Source organism: Drosophila elegans, unplaced genomic scaffold (assembly GCF_018152505.1).
Source record: "Drosophila elegans isolate 14027-0461.03 unplaced genomic scaffold, ASM1815250v1 contig_349, whole genome shotgun sequence".
Lineage (NCBI taxonomy): Eukaryota > Metazoa > Arthropoda > Insecta > Diptera > Drosophilidae > Drosophila > Drosophila elegans.
This window is the reverse complement of record NW_024545729.1, coordinates 1,837,336-1,855,944: the sequence shown is the minus strand read 5'-3', so window position 1 is coordinate 1,855,944 and position 18,609 is coordinate 1,837,336. Positions and strand designations below refer to the sequence as shown.

At 27.9% G+C, this 18,609-nt stretch overlaps 1 protein-coding gene and 1 long non-coding RNA gene across 5 annotated transcripts; both read right to left on the bottom strand.

Annotated features, from left to right (window-relative positions):
- Nucleotides 1-275: 275 nt before the first annotated feature.
- Nucleotides 276-1,715, bottom strand: LOC108134618. Its single transcript, XR_001773829.2, has 2 exons — nt 1,392-1,715; nt 276-471 (listed from the first exon to the last, which is right to left on the bottom strand). It is a non-coding gene; the product is annotated as an uncharacterized LOC108134618 (long non-coding RNA).
- Nucleotides 1,716-6,605: 4,890 nt separating this feature from the next.
- LOC108134617 (microphthalmia-associated transcription factor) lies at nt 6,606-18,609 on the bottom strand. 4 transcript variants are annotated; one of them, XM_041708639.1, is made up of 9 exons: nt 18,262-18,609; nt 12,639-12,972; nt 12,467-12,586; nt 11,975-12,409; nt 9,803-9,823; nt 8,136-8,295; nt 7,826-8,067; nt 7,607-7,771; nt 6,606-7,545 (listed from the first exon to the last, which is right to left on the bottom strand). In XM_041708639.1, exons 1-9 carry the CDS (start codon nt 18,435-18,437, stop codon nt 6,970-6,972), a joined length of 2,229 nt encoding a protein of 742 aa, XP_041564573.1. In that variant the 5' UTR covers nt 18,438-18,609; the 3' UTR covers nt 6,606-6,969. The 4 variants fall into 4 exon arrangements, with proteins under 4 accessions (XP_041564573.1, XP_017110490.2, XP_041564574.1 ...); XM_017255001.2 differs by lacking the exon at nt 18,262-18,609 and adding an exon at nt 13,068-13,697; XM_041708640.1 differs by lacking the exons at nt 6,606-7,545; nt 7,607-7,771; nt 7,826-8,067; nt 18,262-18,609 and adding an exon at nt 13,068-13,735 and having other exon boundaries at nt 8,228-8,432.

Here is an 18,609-nt window from a genome sequence, read left to right as displayed (position 1 = left end):
TGACCAAGGCACTCAGTTAAAATCAGCGCTGTTCAAGGAGCTGGCCCACCTCATGGGCAGCGAACACATTCACACGACTGATTTTCACCTGCCAACGGAAGTCCAACGGAATGCTCGAAAGATGGCACAGATCATTTAAGACTGCGATGATGTGCCATTCAAACACCCCTTGGCCGGAACTGCTACCCATCACTCTGCTTGGACTTCGTACCTGTTTAAAAGAGGACCTTAAATCATCGGCTGCGAATATGCTATATAGAACAACAATACGCAAATAGACAAATGCTCTCATATATTTATTCGGACCGATGCCGTCAAACTACCATTGGAACCGCCATATTCAGGTTAAAAGTGGTTTTTGTGCATTTAGGCTTGACGCTAAGTAAAAGCCAATTTTTGTAATCACGCTGGTGGTCTGCAAGCTGCATCCGGAGTCTGCCAGAGAGGCCTATTAAATTTAGACGGATGACCCTAAACCAGGTGAAGAAGAAGGAACCCAGTGAGAAGGCTAAAAATCAATTTGTTTCTGCGAGATCGTCCCACAGTGCATTGCTAGGCACGAAAAAGTAAAGAAAAAGAAAGAAGAGAACGGCAAATTTCGATGGAAAGATAAACGAAATGCATATAAAAATGAAAATTAATAAGAGATTTCCTTTATATTATTGCCAAAATCTAATAATTTGTTAATACCACAAAAGATATTGTTGATTTATCTAGTTCGCGCTTGCAATCCTTACTCACCCACCTCACGTTACTTAGTTTTCGGGTTGGCGTAAATTTAAATGATTACTTTGCGCTCCGTTTACTTAATCGGAAATTTAACATGCTTTTATATTTGTACTCAACCCTGTTTTTATATTATTTTATTATGTCAATATGTTTAAGCAAAATATCTAGTTTTTAAGAATACATTTTAGAATGTTTTAAATCATTCCCTTTTAATTGCCTCCACCAGCATGCCGCCCCAGTGAGCTTATGTTAAAGGGGTCATTCAAAATTTAGCGACGCGGTATTAGATGAGGGCAACATGACATCAGAGGCCACAGCAGATCTCGGAACGTGCGTGGAGAAAGGCTTTTTTTTAGAGTGTACATCCAGATTCCCACATGCAATTCTATTTCTTGTGGCAGCACGTAAAATCAGTAAAAGGCACTATTAGGGAAGCGGCAAAATTCCCACTTCAATAGCCGACGAGCCCCAGCCGGGATAAATTCGCGTGCGCCCCTTTTGTAAAAATAACATCCAGCCTGAATCGTTGATAAGTCATTAGCAGAATAAAAACTTTCCACTTGCGAATGTTAAAATTGTATTTAGTTTAGCGTTAATATCCAGTTTAATGGCGGAAACATTGAATTTTGCGTTCTCTTCTTCTTTTTTTTAGGTGTGCTTACATGTGGTAGGCCTATGAGCTGTTTTTACATCAGCGGGTTTCTGTGTGAATGGTTCGCTTCAACTGTTTCGCTACAACTCTTTTAAGCGGCTGGCGATTTGCACTGGCCAACAAACTCGACCGATATAACCGGTCCAGACCGTTTTTTGGGGGGTTTTTTAAGTCCAGTGTTTACGTGAACAAGCCTTCTCGACGAAGTGATAAAAAATTCCATAAAACGATGGCAATCAATTATGAGGGCGCCCATTAGGCCGATATCATCTTCTTTGTTTAAAATTGACAATTATCACTGTGGGCGACCGTCCACGTAGTGATGATGAGCAAAGTCAACAGGTCAAAAATCTTTGTTTATGTTTCGATGAGCTACAGCTGTTAAGATCAGCTGAAATCGGAAGGTGTAAGGTGGATGTGCTCTGTGGAAACAGGAGTTTAGATTTTTTCAAATATCCCAACGGTTTTTTCAGGGATGGAAAGAGGGTTGCACCATAGGAGCATCGGGTGACTATCGCATAATTTAGTCCGTCAAATTTTAACGGCAGACTAACTGGGAAGTTTTTTGAACGGTAAAACCTTATGGACCATCCCTTCAACGGATCTTCTATCATGGATGGATCTCTGTAGAAATACCCTATAACTCTCATTTTCAGTTTTTAGAGGTTATTATAGTGCTTAAGTTTCGAAAAGTTGAATTTTGAAGCAACAGCTGAGATAAATGATTACTCAAGTTAAAGAAAAACTTATTTTTTTGTAAAATACAGACGGACAGACAGACGGACATGGCTAGATCGACTCGGCTATTGAATATAAAGAATGTATATACTTTATATGGTCGCTTCCTTCTACCTGTTATTTACTTGTAAACTAATACAATATACCCTTTTATTCTACGAGTAAGGGGTATTAAAAGCGGGACAACATCTATTTACTAACTAGCGCCTAATTGGCAGCTAGCAAATATTATAAAAACCAGAAAGGAAGCTTCGGCAAGCAAAATTTTAAATATTCTGCATGACTACTTTGTTCCAAATTGTATGCCTATAAAGCAGTGAAGTTAAGTTGATTTTCCGGTGCATTTTTCGATCGTTCCAATTACAGCTACACGATATAGTTAATTACATTAAAATCGTAATTCAAAAATAAACCATTTAATATATATAAAAAAAATTCATGTCAATTGAAAAACAGCGAAGTACCAATTTGTTTCATTTATTTTGTTTTTATTTGTATGATAGTATCAATGAAAGCAATATGATATATTAGTCTTATTATAATAAAATTAAATCCGTAATTTTGAAATATCTTACCATAGGTAATATTTTTTTTTCAATTGTTCCTATGGGAGCTACATCATATATCATACTTCGTCAGATCCCGCTCATTCTGACTTTTATATTACATGCAACAGTAAAACATTTTTTGGGAAAGTTTTACGCAGATAGCTTTACAACTCAGGCGGACAAACGGACACCATAGATTGACTCTCGATGCTCATCAAGAATATATATACATCATATGGTCGGAAATGTCGCCTTCACTGCTTTGCAAACTTCTGACTGAAATTATTGTACCCTCTGCAAGAGTATAAAATTGCCAAGAAGTAGGTAAGAGACCTTTTACTTTTCAAAATGTTATAGAAAACAAGAAAGAAAGCAAACTTCGGCAAGCCGAAGTTCATATACCCTTCAGCTATCGCAAGAATTAAATATTTTTGAAAACATTAAAATTATGATTTACTTGCGTATATGTTTAAAAACATTGAAGCTATGACGATTTGCAGCTTAATTATTTGATTGTTCTTTTATATATTTTTATTATTTGTGTGGGAGCTATATGATATAGTCGTCCGATTTTGATGAAATTTAAACCATAATTCTGAAATATTTAACCATTGCTATATGTCGAAGAACTAAAATAAAATTAAACAAGAAAGAAAGCAAACTTCGGCAAGCCGAAGTTCATATACCCCTGCAGCTATTGCAAGAATTAAACATTTTTGAAAACATTAAAAATATAATTTACTTGCGTATACGTTTAAAAACATTGAAGCTATGATGATTTGCAGCTCAATTATTTGATAGTTATTTTATATATTCTTATTGTTCCTATGGGAGCTATATGATATAGTCGTCCGACTTTGATGAAGCTTAAACCGTAAATTGGAAATATTTAACCATTACTAAATGTCGAAGAACTAAACAAAAAATTAAAAAACAGAAAAGTTATAATTTTTTTTCATTTATTTCTCCGATTGTTCCTATGGGAGCTATATGATATAGTCGTCCGACTTTGATGAAATTTAAACCGTAAATCGAAAATATTTAACCATTACTAAATGTCGAAGAACTAAACAAAAAATTAAAAAACAGAAAAGTTATAATTTTTTTTCATTTATTTTTCCGATTGTTCCTATGGGAGCTATATGCTATAGTCGTCCGATTTTGATGAAATTTTTACCATAATTCTGAAATATTTAACCATTGCTTTATGTCGAAGAACAAAACAAAAAATTAAAAAACAGCAAAGTTATAATTTTTTTTCAATTATTTTTCCGATTGTTCCTATGGGGGCTATATGCTATAGTCGTCCGATTTTGATGAAATTTAAACCATAATTCTGAAATATATAACCATTGCTATATGTCGAAGAACTAAACAAAAAATTTAAAAACAGCAAAGTTATAATTTTTTTCATTTATTTTTCCGATTGTTCCTATGGGAGCTATATGCTATAGTCGTCCGATCCGGCTCGTTCCGACTTATATACTACCTGCAATAGAAAGACAACTTTTGGGAAAGTTTCATGCAGATAGCTTTAAAACTGAGAGACTAGTTTGCATATAAACGGACGGACAGACGGACATGGCTAGATCGACTCGCCTAGTGATGCTGATCAAGAATATATATACTTTATAGGGTCGGAGATGTCTCCTTCACTGCGTTGCAAACTTCTGACTGAAATTATAATACCCTCTGCAAGGGTATAAAAACAGCAAAGTTATAATTTTTTTTCAATTATTTTTCCGATTGTTCCTATGGGAGCTATATGCTATAGTCGTCCGCTTTTGATGAAATTTTAACCATATTTCTGAAATATTTAACCATTGCTTTATGTCGAAGAACAAAACAAAATATTAAAAAACAGCAAAGTTATAATTTTTTTCAATTATTTTTCCGATTGTTCCTATGGGAGCTATATTCTATTGTCGTCCGATTTTGATGAAAGTTAAACCATAATTCTGAAATATTTAACCATTGCTATATGTCGAAGAACTAAACAAAAAATTAAAAAACAGCAAAGTTATAATTTTTTTCAATTATTTTTCCGATTGTTCCTATGGGAGCTATATGCTATAGTCGTCCGATCCGGCTCGTTCCGACTTATATACTACCTGCAATAGAAAGACAACTTTTGGGAAAGTTTCATGCAGATAGCTTTAAAACTGAGAGACTAGTTTGCATATAAACGGACGGACAGACGGACAGACGGACGGACAGACGGACATGGCTAGACCGACTCTACTAGTGATGCTGATCAAGAATATATATACTTTATAGGGTCGAAAACGTCTCCTTCACTGCGTTGCAAACTTCTGACTGAAATTATAATACCCTCTGCAAGGGTATAAAAAACGTATGCCAACACTATTTATTTTTCCGATTGTTCCTATGGGAGCTATATGCTATAGTCGTCCGATTTTGATGAAATTTTTACCATAATTTTGAAATATTTAACCATTGCTTTATGTCGAAGAACAAAACAAAAAATTAAAAAACAGCAAAGTTATAATTTTTTCCAATTATTTTTCCGATTGTTCCTATGGGGGCTATATGCTATAGTCGTCCGATTTTGATGAAATTTAAACCATAATTCTGAAATATATAACCATTGCTATATGTCGAAGAACTAAACAAAAAATTTAAAAACAGCAAAGTTATAATTTTTTTCATTTATTTTTCCGATTGTTCCTATGGGAGCTATATGCTATAGTCGTCCGATCCGGCTCGTTCCGACTTATATACTACCTGCAATAGAAAGACAACTTTTGGGAAAGTTTCATGCAGATAGCTTTAAAACTGAGAGACTAGTTTGCATATAAACGGACGGACAGACGGACATGGCTAGATCGACTCGCCTAGTGATGCTGATCAAGAATATATATACTTTATAGGGTCGGAGATGTCTCCTTCACTGCGTTGCAAACTTCTGACTGAAATTATAATACCCTCTGCAAGGGTATAAAAACAGCAAAGTTATAATTTTTTTTCAATTATTTTTCCGATTGTTCCTATGGGAGCTATATGCTATAGTCGTCCGCTTTTGATGAAATTTTAACCATATTTCTGAAATATTTAACCATTGCTTTATGTCGAAGAACAAAACAAAATATTAAAAAACAGCAAAGTTATAATTTTTTTTCAATTATTTTTCCGATTGTTCCTATGGGAGCTATATTCTATTGTCGTCCGATTTTGATGAAAGTTAAACCATAATTCTGAAATATTTAACCATTGCTATATGTCGAAGAACTAAACAAAAAATTAAAAAACAGCAAAGTTACAATTTTGTTTCAATTATTTTTCCGATTGTTCCTATGGGAGCTATATGCTATAGTCGTCCGATTTTGATGAAATTTTAACCATATTTCTGAAATATTTAACCATTGCTTTATGTCGAAGAACAAAACAAAATATTAAAAAACAGCAAAGTTATAATTTTTTTTCAATTATTTTTCCGATTGTTCCTATGGGAGCTATATTCTATTGTCGTCCGATTTTGATGAAAGTTAAACCATAATTCTGAAATATTTAACCATTGCTATATGTCGAAGAACTAAACAAAAAATTAAAAAACAGCAAAGTTATAATTTTTTTCAATTATTTTTCCGATTGTTCCTATGGGAGCTATATGCTATAGTCGTCCGATCCGGCTCGTTCCGACTTATATACTACCTGCAATAGAAAGACAACTTTTGGGAAAGTTTCATGCAGATAGCTTTAAAACTGAGAGACTAGTTTGCATATAAACGGACGGACAGACGGACAGACGGACGGACAGACGGACGGACAGACGGACATGGCTAGACCGACTCTACTAGTGATGCTGATCAAGAATATATATACTTTATAGGGTCGAAAACGTCTCCTTCACTGCGTTGCAAACTTCTGACTGAAATTATAATACCCTCTGCAAGGGTATAAAAAACGTATGCCAACACTAAGTATTTTTATATTTATTTTTTTTCCTCACAGTCCACAAGTTTCTATTATTACAACTAAAGTAACAAATATATAATAGTTTTTGTCGGTTAGACCGACTATAAATAACATGTAAGGTAAGGTAACAATTATACATTTTTTAAAAACATATTTACTTATCAAATTTTATAAATTGTGTAAAATACCGTTTTGAATAGTTTGTTGAGGCTTTCGTTCTAAAATTGCATGCTATCGACCTTTCAGGGACTCCATTTTTTAAATTTTAAGACACTTGATTGGATTGAACTATCAGAATTTAACTTAAAGCCTGCTACCTCAACGAATTTCAAATAAAAACTAAGTGTTCCTAAATATTTTGTTTGCCTATAAATCAATATCTAACGTGTCAGAAGTAAGAATCATGGGTTCACTGTGGGTGTCATCTACCAATGAGGAAAGTGAGTCGTTTATCATGACAGTAGATATATCAACAGAACTATGATGATCTTCGTCTACTGTGCCAAGTGACCTAGAAGATGACAGTAGTGGATCATGGTTGCCATCGCAATGTTCAAGCCTACTAAACTCCGAGCTTTGAACTGAATCCGATAAACTGTGGATATCTCGTATACTGGGTTGGTGACAATGATTTTGATGACTTTCGTGTGTTGGCAACTGATGCTGACTATAACAAGAAGTAGTACAATTGATGCTGCAACATTCATCTGCTACTAAGTTAGACTTTCCCCTAAATATGCCTGCATCAACTTCCGAGACTTTCTTTGGTTCATAGCTTGCACAATTCAATTGATTTGCGGTAGGTGATTGTGGTGCAGAATGCATGTGACTATGGGAAGACAACATCGGGTCCCCGCCTTGTACTGGGTGCTTACAATCCTCCATGAGTTCATCGATCTGATTCATTCCCATATTAACATCACTACTGTTTATAACTTGTATCTTCATAAATAAAATACATAATTAGTATAAACAATATTTATATATATATTTTAAAGCTTACTTTTTTCTCGACGGGTAGGTCAAAAAGTGATCGACGACTTCGAGAAACAGATGGCGACAGACTTGAACTTTTAAGATAAGCGTCAGCTTGAGTCGGCGCCGACACTGATGTTAAATGGTAGTCTGATAAAGATATTCCGTGAGACTTCGCTTGCATTTCCAACTCCTTGAAAAATTATAGTAAAGTTACAGAATTTTTTTTGTCGAGCTTTTACTTTACCCTTATTCGGGACATGAGTTTTCGATTTTGCAACTCCATTTGACGTTGACGACACTCATTTTGTCTTAAACGAGACACCTCATGTTTCAAGCATTTTATGTAGTCAACAGAAGACTTCAAAATTGTCCCTTTGTTTGGACGAATATCTCGAACAACTTCGTAAAAGGCATCACTACCCTTTGGCAAAAGAGTGCCAAGCTCTTTGATTCTGTCATTAATATTAAACCGTCGCCTGCGCTCAACTAAAAATAAAGCAATGTTTAACGGTAACTCATTCCTAAAAAACAAAATTGGAATATTAAAAACTTACTCATATTATGGTTATCCTTCTTTTGCCTGTCTTTTGCTAGGGCATTTATTTCAGCGTCAGTTAAATTTTGAGGCTCCTGCTTAATTGAAAGCTCCGAGTTAAAGTTTGTATCGAAGTTAAAAGAATCATTTTGCAGTATATCATCAAAAAGATCGTCTGGCTAAAAATAAATAATACAAACTTACAAATAATATTTAAAGGAATCTTACATTTAAACACATTGGCATAACCAGGACTGTGAGGCCAGACAACTCAATGTTTGGTTTGGATCGGTGTTCGGTGTTTGAAGTTCGAACCCTAATATAGGCCAGAATTCCGTGTAAAAAGTAAGTCTATATGAAAAGCCTATTTTATTTGCAAAAGAAACAAAAAATGTCATCTTGGTTTATTGAATACGAAGCGTGATGAATTGCATTGCTTTCCCAGATTTTGTGAGCTTTAACTTGCAAATCGCAAATGTTCTATAGCCGAACGCAAAGTTTACATAGTGCAAGCGTTAATTTTGCGTTATTGCGTTAACTTCGATAACGACTGAAAACTCGACTTTTAATTGCTAAGATGTTTTAAACAGCTTTTTTTTTAATGCGCAGAAACTATACCATTATATTTAAAAAGGTCTAATTATAAATTATTTCTTGGATTGTTAATTAAGTGAGCTCACAAAATTCTGATATTTTGCATTTAAAATGCATTTGATTAATATTTTATATTCAAAAACCAATTGAATCAACAAACAAGAAAGGAAGCAAACTTGCAGCTATTGCAAAAATTAAACATCTACATTTCGAATTATATAAGTACCTATTAAAAACCAGTGAAGACATGATGATTTTCACTTTAACAATTTGATCGTTCCTATGAAACCATTCCTATGTCCAAAACAATCACATAAAAGCATTTAAAATTAGAGAAGTTACAATTTTTTTTAGTTTTTGTTTTGTAACATTCCGGCTGTTCTCATGGGAGCTATAAGATATATTCGTCCGATTTTGATCAAACTTAAACCGTAATCCCAATTAATAAACCATCACTAAATTTCGAAGAATTATAAAAAAAAATGTATGAAAAAAAATTTTTTTTTTTCATTTTTTTTTCTGATTGTTTCCATGAAAGCTATATGACATAGTCGTCCGATTCTGCTCGTTCCGACTCAAATACTATAGGAAGACTAATAGGCTTTGCTTTTTTTCTTGTATAATTTTTTATTCGTTCTTCAACATATAGTAATTGTTAATTATTTCAAAATCAAAATCGGACGACTATATCATAAAGCTCCCATGAGAACAAAAAATTCTTTTTGACTTATTAAAAATTTGATAGTTCAGAAATACGCTTTTATTTTTGTTCAAATCGAAAAACGATATCGTATAGCTGCCATAGGAACGATCGAATAATTGAGCTGAAAACCATAATGGCTTCAAAATTTTTAAACATATTCGCAAATAAATCATAATTTTAATGCTTTCGAGAATATTAAATTTTTGAAATAGCTGCAAGGCTTGCCGAAGTTTGCTTCCTTTCTTGTTCATATTGTAATTCCAAATAATATCAGTTGTAATATAAGTTTTAGAGAACATATTATTTAGTCAAAATCTATCTAACAAAACAAAACAGTTGTTGTTGATTTTAAGTCTGATCATATTTTCAGTGACCTCCAAAATACTTACATCGCTGTCGAATGATGGTAGCTGTAAATAGAAATAAAATGTAGTTATTACTTTGAAATATTATTAACGACTAATGACGCATGGAACTTTGAAAACAGAGCCTGCGAGACTATATGTATCAAAACAGAGTTACTAAATATTTTCTGATAAGTGTCAATAGTGTTTTGTATTGCTTTTTCATAACAAAACGATTCTCATAGCAGGCAAAATAAGAAAAAGCAACTACAAATTCTTCAGAAGAGTAGGCTTTAGAATGTTATGAACCATTGGTTCACTTAAAAATAACAGTTATGAGAGACTCTTCTTTTATTTGTCAGATAACATTTTGAGATTCCTGTTCCCTGCAATGTAACTCCTGATATAAGCTAAATTTCCACGCGATACCTTGACACCGTTGTTTAATTTTTTAGAGCCATTTAACTGTAGACTATATCATACAGCTCCCAGAGGAACAATCGGAAAAATAAATAAAAACAAGAAAGGAAGCCAACTTCGGCAAGCCGAAGTTCATATACCCTTACAGCTATTGCAAAAATTAAATATTCTTCGCAGAGTCCCTATCGAGTGTGCTGACAACACTTGCTGCAGATCAGATTCAGCATTTCAACAAACTTCAATGGGCTACAAGCCAAACTTTTCTCTTTAAAAACGAATTTAGCTGAATAACTCAATTTTTTAGAAAGATTTTTATCTTTAATCTAAATAAAATCTACAAGGAATGCAAAATTGTATCTTAACGTGTTTAACACTGACATGTCTCTATCTCTATCTCAACTACACCAAAACTTTCTGAAAATAATCATATGTGGTGTAGTAATGAACCTTTATGTTTAATGTTGGGATTATGTCTTAGCAAAATACAAAATCTAAAATAATTGTATTTCATTAAAAAAGGTTAATGAAAGTGCATTACATAAACACAATTTAGAAAAAACTGTCTGATCATTTGTCGGTGCTATTATTTTGACCGCAACGTAACTGTCACACTAACCATACCGTTCTAAGCCAATTATTTGCGCAGATCGTATCAATTCGTATATTTATATGTTTACACTGATCATGTTTAAAAATCTTGTCATAGGAACAATTGCACTGTTTTTTTAAACATTTCCGAAAAATCACTGATTTTTGGCTTATTTGGTATGTGAATTTTTCCGCTAAAAAATTTTTAAGAATTTCAAGTTAACATCATAAAAAAACTTTAAAAACATTAATTTCAAATGGTAGTTTGGGACATGTGTAGCGCACTATTGGCAACAGCGAAGTGTGGTACTTTTCCCGACTTATTCTAGCGCAATCATATAAAATAACAAAGTGTTGTTCCAGAATTTGGTCGCTGTTGCAAAAAAAAAACACATTTGACAATAGCATTTTTTTTGGTGTATTATTTCAAACGTAGCCTTTAAGTTTGATAAAACTCAATTGACCGTATTCTACAGCTGCCATATAAGTGTAATATTCTGCCTGGGCTAATAAGGTTTATAACACTACATAGCACATTCATGAAATAAATTATTAAGGCTCAGATAGAGACAACTATATTGCTTTAGATTTTTTGCATTTTGAGCGAATTTTCATCATCTACGGCTATAATTTACTTGGAAGCATACCTTTCTTTGTGTAAAAGGGATTTGACGCAAAACCAATAATTTCCTTGGTTCTCTAACCTAATCTGCTGTTTTATTCAATAAACTAGAAAGAAAACAAACTTAAAACTGCCGAAATATATTATATTATTATTATTATATTATATTATATATATATATATATATATTATGCGCTTATACTTAAAAACAGTGAGACATGATTATTTTCACTGAATTATTCGATTGTTCCTATGGCATGTTATGATATATTTATAGTCGAAGTATAAAAAATCGAAAAATTCAGCGGAAAACCGCCACAGCTTCATTGCTTTTACTCACACACTTTAAAATTTTTAAATTTATTGCTTTAAAGAACATTTAATTTTTGTAATAGCTAAAAGTAGCTTGCCGAAGCTAGCTTATTTTCTTTTTTAAGTTCATGTCATTTGTCAAGTTCTATTCTTAACGTCATAAGTAACGACTAACGATAAACGAAAATAGACCATGTAAAGAGCACTTTGCAGTACAATCAATAAAAAGGCCCTACTTAATTTAAAACAGTTGTGAACATAATGTGTATACTGACCTCCGAAGCACTTGTTGCAACCGAACTCAAACTTGGCGAAATCGGTGCTGAAGTAGACTGCGAAGAGCTTGCTGTACTAGAAAGCCTTATTGAGTTAATCATTCCCGAAGATGTACGCGTAGTAGAAGAACTAAGATTTGAATTAGTTTTAACAAATCCCAAATGGATGTTTTTTTGAGCACTTGCTGATTCTGCAGAAACATGGTTAATACGTCCCAGTAAACTTGGATCGTTGGAATTTAAGTTATCACTTCTTGGAAAATTGCCACCAAAGAAGGAAATCGGCATCGAGTCGTCGGAATGATTTGGTCTTTTGGCAGTAACAGCCGTGTCACACCCAAAACTATTTGTACGCTCCAACGGAAGGCTGACACCTTTCTCTAAGGATGAACTCTGAAGGTTACCGGTCGACGCAGAGTTATTTGCCAGTTTCATCTGTGGTTTGAAAAATATATATTAATAGCATCCTGCCAAATGGTTATAAGGACTTACATCGCTGTTATGACAGCCCCATATAGATGGCTTTAGGGATTCGCTGAGATATTGTCTCACTTGATTTTTTTGCTTTTGAATAACGTGATACCTGGTCGGGTTTTCAAGAACTGTACTGACCTGTAATTTATTTTTGTACAATATTTTGTTGAAACTATAAAATATTAATTACCTGCAGCACTTGGGGTGGCACATCTACGCCAATACTTTGAAGAGGAACTTTAAGTTTAGCTGCAGTTGACGAATCAATTAAATTATCCATTTGCACCAGTTGCGACATTTGTTCTAAGCTAGATGATCCACTTCCACAAGCACTGGTACTACCGCTGTCGATGAATTCAGACTCCGTGGATCCCTGTCCACCGCCAAATAATAGGTGAATTTTTGGGTCCGGCGAATCTAGTGTCTGTTGCTGTATCATCATTTGTTGTTGTTGATGTTGTTCCCGTTGTAACTGAAGTTTCAGTTGCGTCCGTGAAGTAGGAGTGGCAGTTTTGAATGTCGGTCTGTTAATAACAAATTTTTAATGATCAAATTTCTTCAACCATTTTACACAAGTGAGAAATAGTTCTATGATAAAAAAAAAGGTCAATATACCTACCCACCCGAAAGTGGAGGTAAACCCACTATACGCGGCTCTGCAGTTTCGGCAATGCTAATATCACCTAAATCAACAATACTCGGATCCATTTCAAGAATCATCTCTAAATCTTTGTCAATACCAACTGTTACCCGAATATTGGTAGTAGCCACTGGCATATATTCACATTCACTTGTGAGGTGAGGATATTCCATATCTATATTATCAGCTTCCGATGAGGTCGCAGGTTCCTCGCCGACCTCAACTGCTGTCGAGCTGCACATATTGGGTCGATTAACTATTAAATCTTGGTTTTTGTTAGCCTCAATATGGGACATTTGTAACGTCTGAACACGCCTCAGGAAATCATGAAATTCAAGGACGTGCCTATCTGTAGTCGATAGTGCCATCTTTTCCTTATCCATTTTTATTTCTGTTTGTGAAATACTTTCGTTTATAGACACAAATGTTTCATTTCTTTTTTCTTCAACTTTGCTTGGAATACTCTTTTTGCTCCAGTAGGAAAACATTTTTTTAACAGTCAAAAAACTATTAAGAGTATTAAAAAGACCTTGATCTTGGATCTGACTAGCAAATGTGAAAAGAGGGCCTGTTGTACGCATGCTTTCGCAAAATAATACCAATTAATGATGCAATTAATGTAAGGTTCCACGAATTCGGATCTACGTTTTGCTGCCTCTCTAAGACAGTGAGCGGAAAATCTAAAAACTTAGATTCAATTATTTATTTTATTTTATAACTTATTTATCTGTCAAACTCTTTAAACAGCAGTTAGTGAAAAATAGTATGGTTTTTACTATAGTTCCACACTTAATTTTCGAACTTAAACGTTGAGCGGATAATACTGCTAGATATATACCACCTCGCTATTTTGTATTCATTTAATACATATACCAGATACTTTGCATTTATAAGAGTAAACAACAGAATTCATATGTGTGCAAGTTTGATTTCTGCAGATATATACTTTTCAGCATATATGTACGATAATGGACATAGATCCGAACAGGGTGAAATGGTTTTAATATACATTTATAATATACTATAATTTATAATTTATAATTTATAATTTATAATTTATAATTTATAATTTATAATTTATAATTTATAATTTATAATTTATAATTTATAATTTATAATTTATAATTTATAATTTATAATTTATAATTTATAATTTATAATTTATAATTTATAATTTATAATTTATAATTTATAATTTATAATTTATAATTTATAATTTATAATTTATAATTTATAATTTATAATTTATAATTTATAATTTATAATTTATAATTTATAATTTATAATTTATAATTTATAATTTATAATTTATAATTTATAATTTATAATTTATAATTTATAATTTATAATTTATAATTTATAATTTATAATTTATAATTTATAATTTATAATTTATAATTTATAATTTATAATTTATAATTTATAATTTATAATTTATAATTTATAATTTATAATTTATAATTTATAATTTATAATTTATAATTTATAATTTATAATTTATAATTTATAATTTATAATTTATAATTTATAATTTATAATTTATAATTTATAATTTATAATTTATAATTTATAATTTATAATTTATAATTTATAATTTATAATTTATAATTTATAATTTATAATTTATAATTTATAATTTATAATTTATAATTTATAATTTATAATTTATAATTTATAATTTATAATTTATAATTTATAATTTATAATTTATAATTTATAATTTATAATTTATAATTTATAATTTATAATTTATAATTTATAATTTATAATTTATAATTTATAATTTATAATTTATAATTTATAATTTATAATTTATAATTTATAATTTATAATTTATAATTTATAATTTATAATTTATAATTTATAATTTATAATTTATAATTTATAATTTATAATTTATAATTTATAATTTATAATTTATAATTTATAATTTATAATTTATAATTTATAATTTATAATTTATAATTTATAATTTATAATTTATAATTTATAATTTATAATTTATAATTTATAATTTATAATTTATAATTTATAATTTATAATTTATAATTTATAATTTATAATTTATAATTTATAATTTATAATTTATAATTTATAATTTATAATTTATAATTTATAATTTATAATTTATAATTTATAATTTATAATTTATAATTTATAATTTATAATTTATAATTTATAATTTATAATTTATAATTTATAATTTATAATTTATAATTTATAATTTATAATTTATAATTTATAATTTATAATTTATAATTTATAATTTATAATTTATAATTTATAATTTATAATTTATAATTTATAATTTATAATTTATAATTTATAATTTATAATTTATAATTTATAATTTATAATTTATAATTTATAATTTATAATTTATAATTTATAATTTATAATTTATAATTTATAATTTATAATTTATAATTTATAATTTATAATTTATAATTTATAATTTATAATTTATAATTTATAATTTATAATTTATAATTTATAATTTATAATTTATAATTTATAATTTATAATTTATAATTTATAATTTATAATTTATAATTTATAATTTATAATTTATAATTTATAATTTATAATTTATAATTTATAATTTATAATTTATAATTTATAATTTATAATTTATAATTTATAATTTATAATTTATAATTTATAATTTATAATTTATAATTTATAATTTATAATTTATAATTTATAATTTATAATTTATAATTTATAATTTATAATTTATAATTTATAATTTATAATTTATAATTTATAATTTATAATTTATAATTTATAATTTATAATTTATAATTTATAATTTATAATTTATAATTTATAATTTATAATTTATAATTTATAATTTATAATTTATAATTTATAATTTATAATTTATAATTTATAATTTATAATTTATAATTTATAATTTATAATTTATAATTTATAATTTATAATTTATAATTTATAATTTATAATTTATAATTTATAATTTATAATTTATAATTTATAATTTATAATTTATAATTTATAATTTATAATTTATAATTTATAATTTATAATTTATAATTTATAATTTATAATTTATAATTTATAATTTATAATTTATAATTTATAATTTATAATTTATAATTTATAATTTATAATTTATAATTTATAATTTATAATTTATAATTTATAATTTATAATTTATAATTTATAATTTATAATTTATAATTTATAATTTATAATTTATAATTTATAATTTATAATTTATAATTTATAATTTATAATTTATAATTTATAATTTATAATTTATAATTTATAATTTATAATTTATAATTTATAATTTATAATTTATAATTTATAATTTATAATTTATAATTTATAATTTATAATTTATAATTTATAATTTATAATTTATAATTTATAATTTATAATTTATAATTTATAATTTATAATTTATAATTTATAATTTATAATTTATAATTTATAATTTATAATTTATAATTTATAATTTATAATTTATAATTTATAATTTATAATTTATAATTTATAATTTATAATTTATAATTTATAATTTATAATTTATAATTTATAATTTATAATTTATAATTTATAATTTATAATTTATAATTTATAATTTATAATTTATAATTTATAATTTATAATTTATAATTTATAATTTATAATTTATAATTTATAATTTATAATTTATAATTTATAATTTATAATTTATAATTTATAATTTATAATTTATAATTTATAATTTATAATTTATAATTTATAATTTATAATTTATAATTTATAATTTATAATTTATAATTTATAATTTATAATTTATAATTTATAATTTATAATTTATAATTTATAATTTATAATTTATAATTTATAATTTATAATTTATAATTTATAATTTATAATTTATAATTTATAATTTATAATTTATAATTTATAATTTATAATTTATAATTTATAATTTATAATTTATAATTTATAATTTATAATTTATAATTTATAATTTATAATTTATAATTTATAATTTATAATTTATAATTTATAATTTATAATTTATAATTTATAATTTATAATTTATAATTTATAATTTATAATTTATAATTTATAATTTATAATTTATAATTTATAATTTATAATTTATAATTTAATTCTCGAAAGCTACACGCTTTTTGCAAAAAGGCACTTTACCTGATATGTGTATTTCGACTGGAACTTCAACTTTTATCCAAAGGATGTTTTATAAAGTTGATATTATAGGTTTTTATTGACAAAAAAATCGGTCTTATCGCAAACTTACCGCAAAATACATGGATCCTGAAAATTTAAAAATTTTCGGGCGTTGGGTCTTTTTGGAAGTTTATCCGAAATTTTTAAGACAAATAAAATCATTTACCTAGGTAAGGTAAAAGGTAAAAGATAATCAAAAAATGGTACCTAGGTAAGTATCTAGTATCTAGGTACACCCCAACAATGATCATTTTCTACATATAACTTTTTTGAGACATTTCTAGTAAATTTGAAATTTTTTTGTAATTTATCATATATGCGGCTATTCTATGTATTAATCCTAAATTTTGTGTTTTCAATATATAAATTAAAACAAAGACCATCGGTTTCGAAGTGCTAACGCCTATTCTGAGTTATCGAGTCAATTCAGTTATCGATAGATAATTCGCGTTAGTATGCCTGAGCTATTTCGCTCTTTATTATTGTAAAAAATCCATTACTAATCAAATTGTCTGTTAAACGTTGCATTGCTTCCATATGTACATACAAGGTGTTTATTTGTTTATCTATGTACATATGTTAGAATATGTGCATATGAACGTACTACGTAGATTCTCACTAACTTTAATGTAGATATTTCTGTATGTACATATATATCACAAAATCTCGGTTTTGTGTTTTTTTTTTGTATATGTGTATGTTTATACATACATACATATGTATGTAAGTATACATACATAAGTATCTATGCGCTTACATACATATGATTGTGTGATAAGATTATAAAATAGCGCTAATCATACATCAAATAATATCATCATGCTTGTACACACTCAACTGTATGTATATAAATATATCATTATACAAATGTACGTATATCGATCATGAAAATATTAATTAACATGCGCTTACGCATTGACAACGTAGATTGAATATACATGTACTATTACAAGTTACTTACATTTCATCAGATCGTAAACACCGAGTTGATGACTTTAATTTGTAGAATTCCACATTTTCGGAACTTCCTGCTACAGTAACATTTGGTAGAAAATCCATATTGTCGTTATCATTTAGCAGACTAATATTTAAATCGAACTCCATATCAAAGCCCAAATCGATTCCAGACTCCGTCATATTTGCGATTGAAGTATTAAGCAAATGCTCATTTATTAATAAATTGGGAATGTTATATTTCCAATGTGTATGTAAATTAGAACAATTTTGTATTTAACTACTTTTCAAATCCACGCACATATGCACGCGTCATTGCTGCCAAACAGGCGGATCCACAAATGAAAACCTAAAA

Excerpts from the sequence above, each read along its gene's own strand:
- LOC108134617 (XM_017255001.2), bottom strand. The coding sequence starts at position 13,669 with ATGCGTACAACAGGCCCTCTTTTCACATTTGCTAGTCAGATCCAAGAT. Across the intron at positions 12,410-12,466 it reads GGGGCTGTCATAACAGCGAT|ATGAAACTGGCAAATAACTC; the intron begins GTAAGTCCTTAT and ends TTCAAACCACAG. Across the intron at positions 7,772-7,825 it reads AACTCATGTCCCGAATAAGG|GAGTTGGAAATGCAAGCGAA; the intron begins GTAAAGTAAAAG and ends TAATTTTTCAAG.